Source organism: Diabrotica virgifera, chromosome 5, assembly GCF_917563875.1.
Source record: "Diabrotica virgifera virgifera chromosome 5, PGI_DIABVI_V3a".
NCBI lineage: Eukaryota > Metazoa > Arthropoda > Insecta > Coleoptera > Chrysomelidae > Diabrotica > Diabrotica virgifera.
Window position 1 is genome coordinate 14,128,524 of NC_065447.1, and position 20,494 is coordinate 14,149,017.

The window sequence follows — 20,494 nt, forward strand, 5'->3', positions numbered from 1 at the left end:
TAATGTCTAGTATTAACATCGTTAAAATTAGTGATGTAACCAATAAAAAACGGTACCGTTTTTTTTAAAAAAACCGTTTTTTATTGCAAAAAAAACGAAGCCTTCGTTTTTTTTGTTTTTTTTTCGTTTTTTTTATTTTGATTTTTTAAGTGGGTACAGTTTATTTAATGACAAAAACATATAATAAATATAATATTCTGTATAATTTTATAACAAAATAAGTATTATTTCGTTTCATAATTAATTTCGTATAAATCCTTTAAATAAAAAGACCATGGGTGTAAACAAAATAAGAAGAGTTTATTCGTTAACTTGCAAAATCAAAGCAAAAATAAGTAATAAAAATTTATCAAATAAAAAAAACAACGTCTTAATGATTGAAAAGGTTCAATTAATTAACCGAATCCCTTAAATGAACACTGATCCGTCCCGTCGCTATCTGCATTTTCTTCAGACTCTGAAGCTTCCTCTTCATCACTTTCAAAGACAGACTCCGACTGATCTGAATTGGATATTATCATTGGTTCCGGTTCAGATTCTAATGCAGGATTGACTGTGAAGCTAGGATAGCTGCAATTGTGTCCTCATTCCATAGAAAAGCCTTTTTGAATAGTCCTTCTTTTGCAATAAAATTGACAACGTCAGCTAAGACGGCTGCTTCATCGACATCTGGCATCTTCTGTGCTACCTTGTATATGACTTCTGTCGCATCAGTCTACATTAAATAAAAAAATTAATAGAAATATAACTAAAACCCACTATAACCTAAAAAAAATTACCATCTCATCTGAGCTAAGTTCGCAGCCACGATATTTTGGATCCAAAAGGTTAGCTACAAAATGAACACTATAAATAGCAAACTTCTTCCGATTTTCAAAAATTGCCCTTGTATCTGCTTCCTCTTTGGATAACAATGGACTTTTAGTGACATTTTCTAATGAGGTGTTAACCATTTTTTTAAATAAATGCAGACATTTTGAAATCGTTGGTGTGTCACCTTCTACAGAGGTAATTGTGTTAGCAATTGGTTCCAGAAGCATAATGTATCCTTGTACCCGGTCCCAAAATATATCGCTTAGAGCATTTTTTTTTAAGATGGGTGTTTGCTTACTGTCTTTTCAACTTCTTCATTGATAGCCATCCTTTTTATTATTTGTTTGTTAGCAAGCAATGATTGTAGACAAAGAACTAATGATCCCCATCTGGTAGGCACTGGGAGTTTAAGACTGCAACTTATTTTTAATTCGTTTTTTTTTTCCTTTACCCACGCAGATAATATGTGGCTTTGTCGGATGGCCTTTGTAATGGCAACAGCCTCGGTAGTAAACGATTTCAGACTTGTTAAATTTAGCACTAAATATTATTATATATATAGTTATTTAAATAAGCACTAAACACAAATATTTCCGGCACAAGGCAAGTAAATCACAAAATAACAACAGAACACCTGCAAAAGCTAATCGGTAATTCCCCGGTTTTCTCAGCGCCAACGAATACGAGCGTCCTGCTAAATTTCGGTGATTCCCCAAAAGCAACGACGTAAAAAAATAATAGATAAAGGCAGTAAGGGTTTAATGTTTCAATATTTTTTAAAAAGGAACGTCAAACACTGAGTTTCTAGATGTTTTGGATATAATATTGAAATATTGGGTGATTTTTAGGCTTACAAACAACTCCTAATATTGATATTGTTAATATTACGTTGAGAAACTAATAAAAAACAATTAAAAACAAAAAAAACACGTTTTTTATTGTTTTTTTTTTTCGTTTTTTTTAGAATTAAAAAAAAACACGTTTTTTTACATCACTAGTTAAAATATTTTTAAACATTGTATTGTTTTTATTTCGATTCCGATTCATAGTAAATTTCATATGTGGAATTGTATTTATAAATATGACATTATGTCTTCTTCTTCTTCTTCTAATGGCGCTACAACCCTTTGTGAGTCTTGGCCTGCTTAACAATGTTTTTCCATTCTGCCCTGTCGGATATTTTCCTTCGCCACTGCCTGATGTTCATGGTTTTAAGATCCCCCTCTATGTCGTCTATCCATCTTTTACGGGGCTTTCCATCTCTGGATTACTTTTACAGCTTGATTATCTGGCATTCTTTCTAGGTGACCAAGCCAGTTTAGTCTTTGTGACTTTACAAATCTAACAATAGCTGCGCTCTGCATTAGGTCATCCAGCTCGTGGTTCATTTTATTCTCCACGAACCATCGCTGCATTGGGTTGGTCCTGCATGACATTATGTAGCTTTATATTTATTTATCCGTTATGTTTTTTTTAGTTCGGACATATCAAAATGTTCAGCTCGGGATTTTAAGAAAGTAGAGCAAGACATTAAGCAATTGACGGCTCTTCTGAAAAATGTAGAACATCAGCTGCAGATAAATAGGCAATTGGCAGAAAATTTAAAATATGATACAGCAAAATGTTTACAAGACGTGGAAATAGCACAAAGGACTCAAGATACTCCACCTGGGTTGCAGTACGAAAACACAGAACCTCTGAAGTTTTTCCTAAATCTTGCGGACAAATTCGAAAAGGATATGCAGGTAGGAACAGTTTTTAGAGTAGAGTAGAGTAAATTTTTATTTGCATACATTTTTAAACATAATTGAGCAAATAACCTCACATTATTAATCACATATTAAAAAAATATATTAACATCACAGATTAAAATATATCATCAATACAAATTACATTATGCTGATCAAGGCTGACAGGCCAGGTACTCCACCACAGTATTTGGACCGTGCAAGTTCAGCAAAGCGACCCCTATTTCTACGCTCTGTACTTTTATTCGCACTTTTAATTATATTGGCCAATTATATTAGTCCTGGTTACTGGATAATTGTCAAGGCCATAGTCCAAAAAAATAATAAGAAGAAAAAATAAGATGCAGGTTATGTTATGCAAACGTAAACAATTGTATGTAGTAAATAAAATTAGTTATTAAAATGCAGTACTGCAAGCAAAATACAATTAATTAAATTTACCTTTATATAATAATTGCATATCATATCGATATTGTGGAGCAATATATAATTTTTCTGCTTCAATGACAGAAGGTATGAAATATACGTCAATTTGACAATTTCAATTGACAATATGAATTATTTAAGATAGTTGCAATATTTCTCCGCGACTCGCGCACGGTCGTTTCTCGTTTCCCTTCCAAGCACAAACCATACATACTCATAGACGTTTCACGTAAATTGTCAAGGTCAAGACAGCAAATTAGTTATCATTCCAATCCAGAGATGTCGCTGTCAGTCAATTCTCTTGTCATATTTAACAACTGACAGTTGACAATTAAATTAATTTTTGTTATTTACTTTTTATTTTACAGTTTGTTGCTTAATTATTTTATTATAGTGGTGTTACGTTTTTAATTAGATTTAATCACAATTTTAATCAATTGTGTTAACCTCCTCTCCGTTTTTATGAGTAGAATTTTTAGTTTACATTGATCATCCCGTGTTGTGTTTCTCCACGTTTAAAAAACAATATAATAGATCCTGAAACAGTTTATTCCAATAGACAAGTGTGTCATCAACATTTCGGGCCTATGTATTTTTGGAAGTTTGTTTTAAAAATTATAAGGTAATATTTATCTAAACAATCATCCTACAAGATTCTTTTAAAAATTTTCATTCAACTCAATATGTGCTTTCACGTGACACATGGCAGTAGTGTTTGGCATTTTGAAAACAAATTGGAACATTTGAAGTTTTCAGTAAAATATTGAATAAAACATTGAATTGACTTTCTGTTGTTTTAATTTCCTGCGAAATTTCGTCAAAAATCCCGCAAAATTTATAATTTGAAATTCCCACGTAACTAAAATTTGTCAATTTATTTCCCATTCCAATCAAGAGATGGCGTTAATTCGATCCGAAAGATTAACATGGTCGTGAAACGTCTATGAGTATGTATTGTTTGTGCTTCCAAGTACTTGCACACCGCGAATAGGACTCAATGTTAAAATGCCTTTCTTTTAAAAGCTCAATAGTTTGTTTTCCATTGAATTTCAGATGTTATAGATCATCCCAAACCCGTTTTTCAGTGCGTCACAGATTATCTAATTCTCTCTAACGCAGTACAGTTGGAAGTGACAGAAAAAACGTACCTGTATGTTATACATTGAACTTAGAAAATTATGTATTCCTTGACGGGAAATGTACTGGCGGGACTTATATTAAAACGGACTTATACTTATATATTATGTATAAATGTCTGGCATTTACAATACTCTAAATAGATAACCAATGAATGATGCTAATAAAGATAATTTGACACAAAAGTAATCGATTCTGACAGTATTTACACAAAAAATTATAATTTCTAATTAGTATTTTTCAGTGACGTAAATATAAATATTTTATGTCATTGGTATATTCGGACATTGTATAATGAAATTTGATTTTGTATTTATTTATTTTTACAATAAAATATTTTAAATATTAATATTCTGGCAAATATTTGTATAAATATTGATGTTTATATAAATATAAATATATTCTGACAACTGTCAGATTTAACTAAAGTGTCATGAAATAATTTGCGACATTCTTAAAATCCTATCTGACGTCAAAATTAATGACGCACTGAAGAAAGGGTTTGGGATCTTCTTCTATAGACTAATTGTAAAATGTAACACACGCATGTAAAGAACTTCTCTCTGTTAGAGACAATCTGTGAAATGGGAAATTCAAATTAAGGCTCCTTGTATTATATTCATGATTTGGAAGCAGGTGATAAAACAAAGTAAAATTTTTAAAGAGGAATATAATACATTCATATAATATAGATAGCTGAGAAAGTGACTATATTGAGTGATTTGAATCGACCCCTACAGGATTCTCCCGTCTTGAATCCTAAGATCACTCGGACTACCTTTTTTGAACTATGAAGACAGTTGAGCTATACACTGCAGCACCCCAGAAGATTATTCCATATCGCATAACAGAATAAAAGGTTGCATAATATACTGATAGTAAGATTCCATGCTCTAGATTCTAGATAGCTTTTCAATACTCTTAATGAGTAGCAGGTTCTGGTTAATATGAAGACCAAGAAACCTAACTGATCTAGACTAGAAGGATAGAAGATTGACTGTATCTTGGAACTGTTCTCATGATTGGCTGGTTCTAAGAAAACAAAAACTGTCTTATCAGTATCAGTATTAGGCACCAGCCTATTTCCACTGAACCACTGTTCAGCCTTGCCCAGAGGTTGTTCTGCCACTGTGAGTGTTTCTAATGTTTTTCCCAGAACAGCACATTTGAGTCATCAGCGAAGTTTACGAGGTTTGAGGAACCACTAACCACCGCATTTGACAGGTTATTTATACAATGTGGGCCAAAGAAAACAGTCCACCTCGATTTTTGACAGTATTTATTAGAATTAAAGGAAATGAAGAAACAGGTCGATTTTTTCTAAGGGGGATACATTTTTACGGTACATACATCTGTCATTTGTCAACTCCCTCCCTTCCACTTCCCCCACACCTTATTTTTAAATAAGGAATAGGGGTCGTGTTCTAGCTCATTTTAAACATTGACTTAATTATTTATACAGGGTGTCCAAGAAAAATTATTTTGAATTAAATTAATTGACACAAAAAGAAGAATGTATGTAATTTATTTACCTCAAAATACATTCTCCTACTGACAGAAAAAAAGGTTTTTTTGATAAATAAACATTGTTTGTTGCTTAAATTCAATATTCAACCTACCAAGAGGCAGATGGGTGGCAGCTTGAACATTGAAATTAAGCGAAAAGCAATGTTTATTTATCAAAAAACATTTTTTTCTGTATGTTGTTCTGAAGCTATTTTCTTGTGGCATTTTTACAATTTTAACTATTTATAATGGGAAATAAGCCACAATAATAGGGAGTTTTTGTTGCTACGTAACGTAACGCATCTCCGTATACGTAAGCAACTAACGTGTCGTAGAGAATGAATGTTAAAATAGGTAGTTGTTGTAACTGCCTTAACGTAACGTAAAGCAAATCGTAGTCATTTTTAAATTCCGTTGACATTAAAAAAATAAAACAATGTTCACACAATATACAATTAATATACAAATTTAAAAAAGATAAATGAATGATGAAATTGTATGGTTTTAATTGCTTCTATTTAAATATAAAAATATTATTTTTCCGGTTAAAATTTTTTTTATTTTTGTTTATACCTACTTTTTAGTTGTAAATTATTGTACCTACAGAATCAGAATTCCAGTATAATGTAAATAGTTTGGTAATATTTATTTGAAAATTCCACACCTGTAATTTTGAACCAATCAAAATACGTTATTTTGACAGATCACCATGGCAACGGAGGTATTTTATCGGAAATTTTTTGCTCGTGGGGTACCCAACAGCGAATTATAGTGGAAATTTTTTGACGGTTACAATAACAGAACATTTTTAACAGACTGGTTTTTATTTGTTTACATAATTTAGTTTTGATTCATTTTCTATCACTTGTAGTTACTCAAAACTTATGTAAAATTGAAGAATATACTATTTTCTATCTTGAAATGGTATTCCCATGCAACTACAATGAGTAGAAATTACGAATTTGAAAGCCTAAATAATTGCTGACAAAGCTATGGCGCGCTATTAATCTGTTCATGCAGCTTTGGATTTTCAAATGCAAATTTGGTGTGGAATTTTCTTACCGAATACCACGCGAAGTCAAATTAATATCCGGAAATTTTTTTTTGATCATGAATATTTTTAGAAAATTTCCCTCGTCTGCGACTCGGGAAATTTTCAAAATATTCATGATCTCAAAAAAATTTCCGGAAATAATTTGACCTCTAGTGGTATTACTAGTGAAAATTTTACTGAAATTAGGTCATTTGTTTATCTAGCTATTAATTGTGGTGATCACTGTATTTCTTAATTAAATTAATACAAGATTTGTTTGTTTTGCTTTAATAATAGACAACTTAAAAACAATAAAATTTTAAATCTATTATGAAGTTCCAATTTCCAATTACAAACACAGAATAATTTTACTCAAATAGACTAAACCAATAACCAATATAACCTTAAAATGTTTATAAACGGGTAGTACGGATATCAATGGGTAGTACGCTGATGAAATGTTCATTTTGGTAGGTAATCGGGCAAGATCCTCGTGTGCATTCGGTGACTATCGTCTCGACAGGGATACGTTCTCACGTACGTAGATATCAGAGCGTTACTTTAGGTAATACGTATCGAGATACGGAAGTTCAACCATTAATGCGCAAGCGTATATGTCAAAATGATACGTTACGTTTACGTATTTGTGTGCACAAAAACTCCCTATTATTAAAAAATGATTTTTTTAATGTATTTTTTAAATTTTTAAATTTTCTACTTTAAAATGTATCTGAATTGCCGATATAAATGAGTCAAATTAAATAAATTATTAGAAGAATTTTTTTACTAAGCAACAACATTTTTGTTTATGTTAATAGTATTTTGTATTTTGACAACGGCACCCGATTTGGGCGTCGAAACGTTAATAAAAATAATTTTTTAATAATATTGTGGCTTATTTCCCATTATAAATAGCACACGACCCCTATTTCGTATTTAAAAATAAGAGGTGGGGGAATTGGAAGGGTGGGGGTTGACAAATGACAGATGTATGTACCGTAAAAATGTGTCCCCCTTAGATCAAAAATCTACCTGTTTCGTCATTTCCTAAAAATCTAATAAATACTGCCAAATATCGAGGTGGACTGTTTTCTTTGGCCCACACTGTATGGACCAAAAAGAGGAAAGGCCCCAAAACTCTCCCCTGGTATATCTAATTTTAAGTTATCGGTTCATAGTAAACCTTACATCCTTGTTTCTCCAAGCATACTTTTTGTGACCTATCTGTAGTCCGTTGTAATTTTTTATACTTCCACAATAATTTCAAGGTGACGCATACATTATTTTAACTAATATTAAATGACGAGTGACAATAAATCACTGTCTTGTAAAAATTTTCAGAGAATGTTTTAGTTAATTTTTCATAGCCTGTACAGAAAAATTAATAAAAAATAACTCTTTTGTTGATTACACACTCAATTGTTTTGAAGTAATTGATCACATTTTAAATTGCAGGCATTAAAATCACAAATAGAAGGAGCCGAAAGCTACGTCAAAAACCACAGAAATCCAAACCCCGTGACGTCGCAGGACATGGCGTTGGGAATGCGCAGACTCCACGAGTCTTTTGTAGCTCTAGCGGGTCGTCTACACTCGGTTCACTCTCAAGTGGAATCTCAGAAAGAAGCGTACCTGCAGATGCGAAAACAGTTATACAACGACAATACCAATCCTTTCGATAGCCACGAGGGAAACCTCAGCCATATTTTCAATTATCCTTTACCGAAGATCGCAACTGGACCTACACCTTTCAGTAATTTGTCTTTAGGTAAGTTTACGACATTTTTTATTATTTAAACTTATTCTCTTCTTCTTATACTTATTGTAGATTTGTCGATCTGTTAATTCCGACGTTGAAGTACTTCTTGAGAGCTAGACTGCCAGCTATCTCTCCATCTTTTTGGTGGTCTCCCCGGTGAACGCTTGCCTGCTGGTTTTCATTCTAGCGCAATTCTTGGTACTATGTGCTCCTCCATTCTTTTTACATGACTGAACCATTCTCTTCGTCTTTGCCTACCCCATCTGACTACATCTTGCACGCTACATTGTTCCCTGATGATGTCGTTTCGTATCCTATCGCTTTTTGTCTTCCCTGCTATTGGTGTTTTCTTGATTCAATGCTATAAGTCATAAAAGGTCTGATGCAAGTTTTATAAATTCGAACTTTGCTCTATATTCTCATATATGGGTTATTTCAGACCACATCTCTCAAACATCTGGACAAGACAGTGGCCTTGTTAATTTGTCCTCTTAGGTCTCTGGCTGGGTCATGATAACTTGATAACTCTACACCTAGATATTTGAACTGGTTTAGCTGTTCTATGGGTTTCCCCTCTACCATGAGCTTACATCTAATTGGACCTTTCGCAATGGCAATGCATTTTGTTTTCTGCGTGGATACGTTCATGTTGAGTCGTCGACATGCTTGGTAGAATCGATAAAGTTGTCTTTGTAGGCCATCCTCATCATCTGCAATCAGGGCTGCATCATCCGCATAGCACACTATACTGATTCTACTGTGACCGAGTCTGTATCCTAGTAGCGATTCCACATCTTCTAGTATTTCATCCATTATGGACCAAGAGCAACGTCGGGAAAACAGTGATTTTAAGACACTTGGTTTGTTAATATATTATTCCCTATGCTTCCTTGAACACTTTACCGGCCATCTGGCTATTGAGACAGGTTGCGTTCATTACTGCGCAGCGCACCTGTACAGGTAAATATATCGAATTTAAAATTATTTTAAGACAAAAAATTTTTTTGCCATTACTTTTTAAACATTATTAGAAATATGAATTATAATTGCCAGGCATTTCTAAATATGCGCCAGACGCTAATTTTTATAAATAATAATTGAAAAAATTAAATCATTTTAGTATGTCTGAAATTTTAATATTATATTATTTACACATAAATAAATGCAAAATTAATTTGCCATCCCTTAATTCGGTTGCATTCACCAGCCAGATGGATTTAAAATCATAAAAATAATGTGTAGTTTCAGCAAAACGATCGCTGGTTGGGTTAAGAAACTAGACAAACAAAAGATACGACAATTTCGGGGGTGAATGTTGTCCGCACATGTTATTAAGATGGGTCAGTCACAATAAATTCACAATTTGTTAACGATTCTTGTCGAGTTTCTATTTAGTGAAAAGTAATTGTGATACAATATAATGGCAAATAAAATACAATGTGTGTTTTGCAAGGAAAAAAACGAGAATGTAATAACTTTTGTGGATGAAATGATGAAAAACTGTTGTGTAAAGACGTTTTGAGTGTGCGTATTAAATACAATTTAAAATATAATAATGTATGTACAGTCACCGGACCAAGTGAATACCACTGATGGATACCATAAAAAATGTTACAATTCTTTTGCAGCCTTAATGGCTAAGTATCGTAACATATCTGACATTAATTCAGTTTTGTCAAATCTTAGTCACACATCAAGTTCTTCGCTATCAAGTGTGAGTGACACAAGTTATATTATATAATATATATCATATTCATAAATACAAGTATAAATTTTGATACGACTTCAATTTCATTTTATCCTTTTTTTTTTCTATGATTATTTAATTTGAAAACATTAATTTAAACAATTTAAATGAAAACAAATGAATCCCAGAATAAAAAATATTATTTTTTATTATGTTGTTGAAAATTTCGACAATAATTTTTATTTATTAACATTTTACATATTTAATTCTGTCATTACTAGCTAGGTTGAGATAAATAAAAATTTCTTTAAATACCGTAGGTAGGTAGATTTATTCCTGTCTCTTTCCGCCAGTCTACTATATCGCTATCTTTCTGTAATAACTAATATATTATAGTCTGGGCTGATTATCGGAGAATAGGCCATAATTATTGCTCTAGAACTCCGAAGATTTTAACTTTACAACAAAAACACTCAAATAAAAATTCACCGTGATTAAATTCTGCATAGAGACGTGTTTTTCCCGATCTGCTCTGACGAAAATTTTCCTCGGAAAATGCGGGTTTTCCCAACAAAATCTTTAATTTTCAAATAAAGTTTTAGATAAGTAATTATTTACCAATAATTAAATAATTTGGTGACTTAAAAGCCTTCTTGGTTTAGATTATAGTTCCAGAAGCTGGTGAAAATTAAACGAATATTTTAGCAACAATTCAATTGTTAATTAATAATTTACGGTCGCAATAATAATCAAAATAATTATGATGCACTGATCAAACTTTGAAATCTTATAAAGATAAGATGCCTATTTAACATTTTGTCGACAAAATATAAATTTTTTTATTTTTTTGCATAATCTTTAAATGTTAAAAAAAAATAGTTATAAACAAATTAACGTTTCTCAGAAAGTTTTTATTATATTATAATTTTAAAAAATAGCTAAAATGCGCATTTCAAATATCTTGAAAATGAATGCTTTAAAACGTTTTTGCAACCATTTGCAAAAAAGTTATGAAACAGCAAAATAAACATACTATTACTACGGTGTTATTAATTTTTTTTAATTCTTTCAAAGCGTAGAAGTGAGTTTAAAGTACAAGCTAATTATTTATAAAACAATATCGATTATCAGCTTAATGGTTATATTTTAATTAAAGATTATAAATATATTTTTTTTGTAATTTACACGCGCGAAAGTAGAATAATACAGTACCGTAGCTACCCGCCCACATACACAACTCGCGCGAGTTTAAGCGTGTCAGTCGCTTCGAGTGAACATTTTATCTCCGGCTCGGTATCAAGCCTACTTTCGCGCTAAAAATTACAAAAAAAAGTATTTTTAATCTTTGATTAAAATATAACCATTGCACTAATTTTTGACATTCTTTGTGAGTAATTAGATTGTACCATAGACTCACTTTTAAGCTTTGAAACAATTAAAACAAATTATAAACAATGGAGCTATCGTATATTTATTTTGCTGTTTCCTAACTTTTTTGCAAATGGTTGGAAAATTTTTTTAAAGCATTCATTTTCAAGACCTATGAAATACGCATTTTAAGTATTTTTTAAAATTAGAATATAATAAACAATTTGTAAGAAATGTTAATTTGTTTATAACAGTTTTTTTAAGCATTTAAAGATTATGCAAAAAAATGAAAAATTTATATTTTGTCGACAAAATATTAAATAGGCATCACACCTTTATAATCTTTCTAAGTTTGATCAATGTCTCATGATTATTTTGGTTGTTATTACGACTGTAAATTGTTAATTAACAATTGAATTGTTGCTAAAATATTCGTTTCATTTTAACCGGCTTCTGAATTTATAATCTATACCAAGAAAGCTTTTATTTCACCAAGCTATATAATTATTGATAAATAATTACTGGCCCAAAAAATGTATTTGAATATTCGAGATTTTGTTGGGAAACCCACATTTTCCGAGGAAAATTTTCGTCGGAGCAAATCGGGAAAAACATGCCTCTATGTAGAATTAAATTGGGGTGAATTTTTATTTGAGTATTTTTGGTGTAAAGTTAAAATCTTCGGAGTTATAGAGCAATAATTGAAAAAAATACGATTTGTCGGCGCCATTTTGTTTATAAAAAAAGTAGCACACTATCTGTGGACTTTGCATACCTATATTAATAATATATAAGATCTTATAATTCGATTAAAGCAATAAAATTGCTGGTAAATAACTTTTCCATGAATTTTGCTAATTAGCCCAGAGTATTACTGGAATACCGTACAACTTTAATTTGATCTGGCTGATGAGCAACCGAGTTAATGTGTGGCATATTAATTTTGCATTTATTTATGTGTTAATAATATAATATTAAAATTACAGACATACTAAAATGATGTAAACTTTTCTATTTTTATTTATAGTAAATAACGTCTGGCACGCATTTAGCAACCACAGAAATGTCTGGCAATTATAATTCATGTTTCTAATAATGTTTAAAAAGTAATGACAAAAAAATTTTTCGTCTTAAACTAATTTCAAATATATTTACCTGTATCTTTTGTTTGTCTTATTTCTTAACATAGCCAGCGTACGTTTTACTGAAAATATATATCATTTTAAACGATTTTAAATCCATCTGGCTGGTGACTGCAACCGAGTTAATGTCTGGCAAATTAATTTTGCATTTATTTATGTGTTAATAATATAATATTAAAATTAAAGACATACTAAAATTATTTAAATTTTTCTATTATTATTTATAATAAATAGCGTCTGGCGCACATTTAGCAACCACAGAAATGTCTGGCAATTGTAATTCATGTTTCTAATAATGTTTAAAAAGTAATGGCAAAAAAAATTTTCGTCTTAAACTAATTTCAAATATATTTACCTGTATCTTTTGTTTGTTTTATTTCTTAAGCCAACCAGCGATCGTTTTGCTGAAAATACGCATTATTTTTATGATTTTAAATCCATCTGGCTGGTGAATGCAACCGAATTAATGTCTGGCAAATTAATTTTGCATTTATTTATGTGTTAATAATATAATATTAAAATTACAGACATATTAAAATGATTTAAATTTTTCTATTATTATTTATAATAAATAGCGTCTGGCGCACATTTAGCAACCATAGAAATATCTGGCAATTATAATTCATGTTTCTAATAATGTTTAAAAAGTAATGACAAAAAAATTTTTCGTCTTAAACCAATTTCAAATATATTTACCTGTATCTTTTGTTTGTCTTATTTCTTAACACAGCCAGCGTACGATTTGATGAAAATATATCATTTTAAACGATTTTAAATCCATCTGGCTTTTGACTGCAACCGAGTTAATGTCTGGCAAATTAATTTTGCATTTATTTATGTGTTAATAATAGAATATTAAAATTACAGACATACTAAAATGATTTAAATTTTTCTATTATTATTTATAATAAATAGCGTCTGGCGCGCATTTAGCAACCACAGAAATGTCTGGCAATTGTAATTCATATTTCTGATAATGTTTAAAAAGTAATAACAAAAAAATTTTTCGTCTTAAAATAATTTTAAATTCGATATATTTACCTGTATATGTGTGCTGCGCGGTAATGAACGCAACCTGTTTCAGTAGCCAGATGGCCGGGAAGGTGTTCGAGGATTCATAGGGAATAATATATTAGAGAATCAGCTGTCTTAAAATAGTTGCTCGAAAACGTTGATAGCCATTTAGACTATAGCGTCTGGCACGTATTTAGCAACCACAGAAATGTCTGGCAATTATAATTCATATTTCTAAGAATGTTTTACAAGTAATGGCGAAAAAATTTTTCGTCTTAAAATAATTTTAAATTCGATATATTTACCTGTACAGGTGCGCTGCGCAGTAATGAACGCAACCTGTCTCAGTAGCCAGATGGCCGGTAAGGTGTTCTAGGATGCATAGGGAATAATACATTAAAGAATCAGCTGTCTTAAAATAGTTGCCCGAAAAAAATAGCTCTTAGACCATTAGCATATTGAATAGAAATGGACTGAGGCTGTCTCCCTGCCTGATTCCCCCTGGTGCTGGTATGTAGGCCGTAATGTTGTCGTTTGTTTTAGTTTTTCTCGTGTTGTTATTGTTCATTTGTTTCATGACTTCAACAATGTTTGCGGGTATCCTTTTTTGCTTCATTTTCGGTAATATATCGCTAAGTCTGACTCTGCCAAATGCTTTCATTAGGTATACGAAGCAAATATATGCGGGTTTGTTAAATTCTATCGACTTTTCTTTCACTTGTTTCGTGACAAATATTGCGTCCGTCTCTAAAAATGATGTTTTTAAATTAAGACAATAGTTATGTACTTCTAATTAGATTTCCCAGTTTGACAATATGGCCCAGGTATCACAGCCTCCTAAAGCTTCTGTAAGCTTTAGGAGGCTGTGCCCAGGTATACATCATCACGTAGCGCTACAATCCTGGGTGAGTCCTGGCTGAGTGTACAATTTTTTTCCATTTTTTTTTCGACTTCCATCTACCTAGGGTCAAATGGAATGTTAATTTTTCGGAGATCTGCTTGGATGTTATATCTCCATCGCATTCTGGGACGTCTGAGTGGTCTTTTGCCTTAGGAATCTCCTCCCATACGTTTTACAAGTCTCTCGTTATGAATTCTGTGCACGTGGCCTGCCCATCTTAGTCGCTGCAATTTAATTTCTTGGACAATGTCGGCGTCATTGTAGAATGCTTTTAATTCGATATTGGCTCTGATACTATACTGGTTCGTGGTAATGTCGTGGCGAGGTCTTAAAATTGTTCTAAGTATTTTTCGTTCAAAACGTCCGAGCTTTTCTTCGTTTGCTTTGGTCATGGTCCACGTTTCGCATTCATATGTTAGTACAGGTCTGACGACGGATTTATAGATTTTGATCTTTGAACTTCTTGTAAGATTTTTTGATTTTATAAGCTTATCTAGTGCGAATAGACAGCGATTTGCCGCTTGGATTCTGTCTCTTATTTCTTCAGTAACATCGTTGTCAGCTGTGATTACGGCCCCAGATACTTAAAACGTTGTACTCTTTCGAAATTGAAGGTGTTGACCATCACATTTTGTCATATCCTGTATCTTCGTATATATCGCCGCCGTCTACGAAAAGTATAGCTCCGAAAAATGCCGTTAAGAGTAGAACTTTCAATGAACGCCGCGAAAAATATTATTTTCGATTATATGATTGTGAAAATTATAATCCCTAATAGTGTTAGCGAAAAAATTTATTTTTTAAGGAGTATCAGCAAAAAACTCATTTCTTCTGTGGGTCCACGAAAATTATAATTACTAAAAAGTTCTTAGAAATAATTGTTTTCGCGGGCAGAAACAGAAACAGAAAGGGAAATAATTGATGGATTCGACCGTTACTTGATGGAAGTTCATTTTATCTAACAATAAAACACTGAAAGGTGAAGTGCGTATGTAGAAGTGTCTGTTTTTCTATTGTTGAATGCCCTTTTGTGTTCTGCTATCCGTTTGTCAAAAGTTCTGCCAGTTTGACCGATGTACGTTTTCGGACAGTCACCACAAGTTAGTTTGTACACACCACTCTGTAGTTGCTTTCTCTTTCGGCTTTTATTGTTCTTAATATATTTGCTTAAGTTGTTGTTAGTTCTGAAAGCTGGTGTTATTCCTTTTTTTTTATGTATCTGGCTATTGTTGTTGTTATCTTGCCAGTATATGTGAGAGAGCAGAAGGTACTGGGTTCTTTCTGTGGTGGTGGATACACTAATTTCAGGGCTTTCTTATGGAGTTTTTGGTTTAATATTTTGTTAACTGTTTGTTCGTTATAGCCGTTGTTTACTGCTATTTGTTTAATAATGTTTAGTTCTATCTCGAAGTTATTTTTTGTCATGGGAATTTCTGTGAGTCTATGTATCATGCTATAGTAGGCTGCTAATTTGTGTTGTGTAGGATGGGATGATGAATTGTGTATAGTTGTGTCAGTATGGGTAGGTTTATGATATACGGAGAACTCATGTTTGTTGTGTAGTCTGGAAATCGTTACATCTAGAAAGTTTATGGAGTTATTCTGTTCTGTTTCTATTGTAAACTCAATATTATTATGAAGTGAATTAATATATGATAGAAATTGGTCAAGTTGTCTGTTAGTTCCTGTAAAGCATACTAGTATATCATCCACGTATCTCCACCAATATAAGAACTGTTTAAATAAGGGATGTTTAGAAATTGTTGTTTCAAGTTGGTTCATAAATATATCTGATAGCAATGGGCTTGAGGATTACCCATAATAAGTCCTGCACTGTTGCATAAATCAAGACTATTTTGAATTCAATAATCAAATATACACAAACAGTGCAGGACTTATTATGGGTAATCCTCTAAGCCCATTGCTATCAGATATATTTATGAACCAACTTGAAACAACAATTTCTAAACATCCCGTATTTAAACAGTTCTTATATTGGTGGAGATACGTGGATGATATACTAGTATGCTTTACAGGAACTAACAGACAACTTGACCAATTTCTATCATATATTAATTCACTTCATAATAATATTGGGTTTACAATAGAAACAGAACAGAATAACTCCATAAACTTTCTAGATGTAACGATTTCCATACTGACACAACTATACACAATTCATCATCCCATCCTACACAACACAAATTAGCAGCCTACCATAGCATGATACATAGACTGACAGAAATTCCCATGACAAAAAATAACTTCGAGACAGAACTAAATATCATTAGACAAATAGCAGTAAACAATGGCTATAAGGAACAAACAGTTAACAACATTTTAAACCAAAAACTCCATAAGAAAGCCTTGAAATTAGTGTATCCACCACCACAGAAAGAACCCAGTACCTTCTGCTCTCTCACATATACTGGCAAAATAACAACAAAAATAGCCAGATACATAAAAAAGAAAGGAATAACACCAGCTTTCAGAACTAACAACAACTTAAGCAAATATATTAAGAACAATAAAAGCCGAAAGAGAAAGCAACTACAGAGTGGTGTGTACAAACTAACTTGTGGTGACTGTCCGAAAACGTACATCGGTCAAACTGGCAGAACTTTTAACAAACGGATAGCAGAACACAAAAGGGCATTCAACAATAGAAAAACAGACACTTCTACATATTCAAAATAAAGGCCTTAAGCTATCTTTTTTAGAATCTATGGAAATTAATAAACTGAAAAATACAGATATAATTCTGAATGACCAACTCGAGACAAACAGCTCCCCACTCCTCAACCTCTTCAGTTGAAGACTTAAAAAGGCAAACACATTGTAAACTATATCACTTGAGAAAGGCACTCCGCCGAAACAGCTGTAGTCATTTAGATATAATAAATTTTGTGGAAGTATAGAAAACAAACGTTTTCAGTGTTTTATTGTTAGAGAAAGGGAAATAATTGTTTTCGTCGGCATCTATTATGAACTAAATCTTTTCGTTATAAATATTTTGGGAGTTATAATCTTCGCGGACACGCATATAAAAAAGAATTGTATCGTCAACACTTATCAAAGAGTTATTATTTTCACTGGAAATGTATTGGAATCACATTAATCATAGGTACCAGCGATATGTATCCAGGTATACATAATTTTCAAGATTTTGTAAGATATGGTTTTGTATTGATATACTTCTCTGGTGCTGGCTCATTGTTTTTGTTTAACTGTAGTTTATTTTAAGTCTACCGTTCCGGAAACTTCATTTATTTGTTGTAACATTTCGTTTAGTTCTTGGATAGCATCTGCTAATAAAGCTATGTCATCTGCAAGTCTCCAATGGTTCAATCGATTTTTATACCCTTGTTCTATTCTAATATCTTAAAACTGTCTTCTAGCGCAACGGTGAATAATTTGGGAGAAATGGTTGTCTTCTTGTCTCACTTGTTGCAGTTTTATGAATTTGATGCAAGAAAATATCTAAAAAATTATTTTTCTTTAATAGAATTAGCAAAGATCTATCATTATTTTCAAGAATCACTGTATTTAGAAGTATAATTCAGCCCCATTTTGACTACTGTTCAAGTGTTTTATATTTAGGTGATAAAGGATCAATTCAATCATTGCAAATTTTGTATAACAGACGTATGAGAACAGTTTTCTTCGATGCAATCGCTACACACCAATTGAGATGATGTATTCTACTTTAGGTTGGTTTTCAGTTCAACAAAGGCTTTACTACCTTACTATGGTTTTCATTTTTAAATTAAAAAAAGAAATGTTACCTGCATATTTTAATGAATATGTTACATTGAGGGGTCATCAAGTTCATTCATATACTACAAGAAATATTGAAGATTTTGACATTAAAAAACTAATAAATATAGTACAATGACATCCTTGTTTTACAAATGTATGAATGAATTTAACCATCTTCCCCCAGTGTTAAGAATGCAGTGACAGTTAAAATTTTTATAAAAATCACTAAAAACATATATTTTACCTGGATAAAAAATAATTTTTAATAAGTCTGTATGTGTTGTATATTGCATGTATTGTATATTGTATGTTACATTTAATTAAGCAAATTCATATTTATTGTTAGTAGGATTTCTATTTCAATAAAGAATTTCATTTCTGATTATGTTTATTAGATTTGAAAATATAGTATAGAAACCATAATTTGCTGTATTTTATTTGTTTCAGAAATAATAAGGCATTCATCATCATTATCTTTGCCTTATCCCTATGCGGGGTCGGTTTCCCTAATTGCATTTCTCTACACAATTCTATCTTGGGTCATATCAATGTTAATCCCCTTTACCAACATGCCCTGCCTTATCGCCCCCCCCCCCAGGTCTTCTTTGGTCTTCCTCTCGTACTCCTTCCAGGAATCTGCACTTCAGCTATTCTTTGTATTGGGTGATTAACGTCTCGACGTTGAACATGACCAAACCATCTTAACCTATGCTCTCTCATTTTGGCATCAATTGGTGCCACACCTAGACTTCCCCTAATATACTCATTTCTAATTTTATCCTTCTTTGTCACTCCACTCATCCATCTAAGCACTCTCATTTCCGCCACATGCATTCGTTGTCCCTTTTTTTTTCACTGCCCAACATTCAGTTCCGTACATCATAGCCGGTCTTATGGCTGTTTTATAGAATTTTCACTTCAGTTTCATTGGAATTTTTCTGTCACACAACACACCACTCGCTTCTTTCCACTTCACCCATCCAGCCCTAATTCTACTGCATGCATCTCCATCTATTTCTCCATTACTCTGTAATACCGATCCTAGGTACCTAAAACTATTGCTTTTCACAATCATTTCACCATCCAAAGATACCATTTTATTTGTAGTAGCTCCATCTTTAAATTAACATTCCAAATACTCTGTTTTTGTCCTACTAAGTTTTAAACCTTTTTCCTCCAGAGCTCGTCTCCACTGTTCCAGTTTTTGTTTCAAGTCTCTTTCACTATTTCCTACTAACACGACATCATCAGCATACATTAAGCACCATGGAATGTTACCCTGTAGTTTCGCTGTTATCTGGTCCAAAACTAATGAGAATAAATACGGACTAAGCACAGAGCCTTGGTGCAATCCTACTTTCACATGAAATTTATCAGTCTCTCCCACACCTGTCCTAACACTAGTCGTTACTCCCTCATACATATCCCTCACAATCTTTACATATTCACCAGGGTGAATTTATTGAGTGCTTTACACTTATTGAGTGCCCACCACAGAATCTCTCGAGGAACTCTATATGATTTCTAAGATCAATGAATACCATATGAGCGTTTGTTTCTTTACTCCTGTATTTTTCCATCAACTGCCTTATAATGAAAATTGCATCTGTTGTTGATCTACCCTGCATAAAGCCAAATTGATTCTCGGATATTTCGGTCTCTTCACGTATCCGTCTATCAATTACTCTTTCCCATATTTTCATGGTGTGGCTAAGCAGTTTTATAGCCCTGTAGTTTGTACATTGTTGTATATCCCCCTTGTTTTTGTAAAAAGGCACCAGTATACTGCTTCTCCATTCGTCTGGCATTTGTCCGACTTCCATAATTCTATTAAATAGACCTGCTAGCCACCTTGTTCCTGTCTCTCCCAATACTTCCCATACTTCCCCAGGAATATCATCTGGTCCTACCGCTTTTCCTTTCTTTATTTTTTGAAGCGCTTGAGCCACTTCCTCGTTGGTTATTTTGGTGACCATTGCTGCTACTGTCTCCATTGACTCTACAGGCTGTCTGTCAAATTCTTCATTTAATAAGCTGTCAAAGTACTTTCTCCATCTCTTTTTGACATCCCTTTCGTGAACTGGTATTTTATTATTTTCATCTCGGATACATCTAATATGATTAAAATCTTTTGCTTTCTTTGCTCTGTGTTTGGCTATTTTATATATCTTCGTTTCGCCTTCCCTGGTATCAAGTTGATC

The 20,494-nt window shown here is 32.3% G+C and overlaps 2 protein-coding genes across 3 annotated transcripts in view; one reads left to right on the forward strand and one right to left on the reverse strand.

Annotated features, from left to right (window-relative positions):
* LOC114326929 (nuclear pore complex protein Nup58) overlaps window positions 1-20,494 on the forward strand; it is a 51,022-nt gene that overhangs the window by 18,290 nt on the left and 12,238 nt on the right. For both annotated transcript variants that reach the window (XM_028275396.2, XM_028275394.2), the window contains exons 4-5: window positions 2,291-2,558; window positions 8,119-8,431. In XM_028275396.2, the coding sequence (XP_028131197.2) occupies window positions 2,291-2,558; window positions 8,119-8,431 (581 nt within the window). The remainder of the gene's footprint in view (window positions 1-2,290; window positions 2,559-8,118; window positions 8,432-20,494) is intronic.
* Window positions 289-1,296, reverse strand: LOC114334787 (uncharacterized). The gene is made up of 2 exons (XM_050652290.1): window positions 780-1,296; window positions 289-715 (listed from the first exon to the last, which is right to left on the reverse strand). The coding sequence occupies exons 1-2, from the start codon at window positions 1,038-1,040 to the stop codon at window positions 539-541; spliced, it is 438 nt and encodes a 145-aa protein (XP_050508247.1). The 5' UTR covers window positions 1,041-1,296; the 3' UTR covers window positions 289-538.

Bases quoted from the DNA above. Each gene is read 5' to 3' on its own strand.
- LOC114334787 (XM_050652290.1), bottom strand. From the start codon at position 1,040: ATGCTTCTGGAACCAATTGCTAACACAATTACCTCTGTAGAAGGTGAC. The intron at 716-779 runs GTAATTTTTTTT...TATTTAATGTAG, and splicing joins AACTTAGCTCAGATGAGATG to ACTGATGCGACAGAAGTCAT.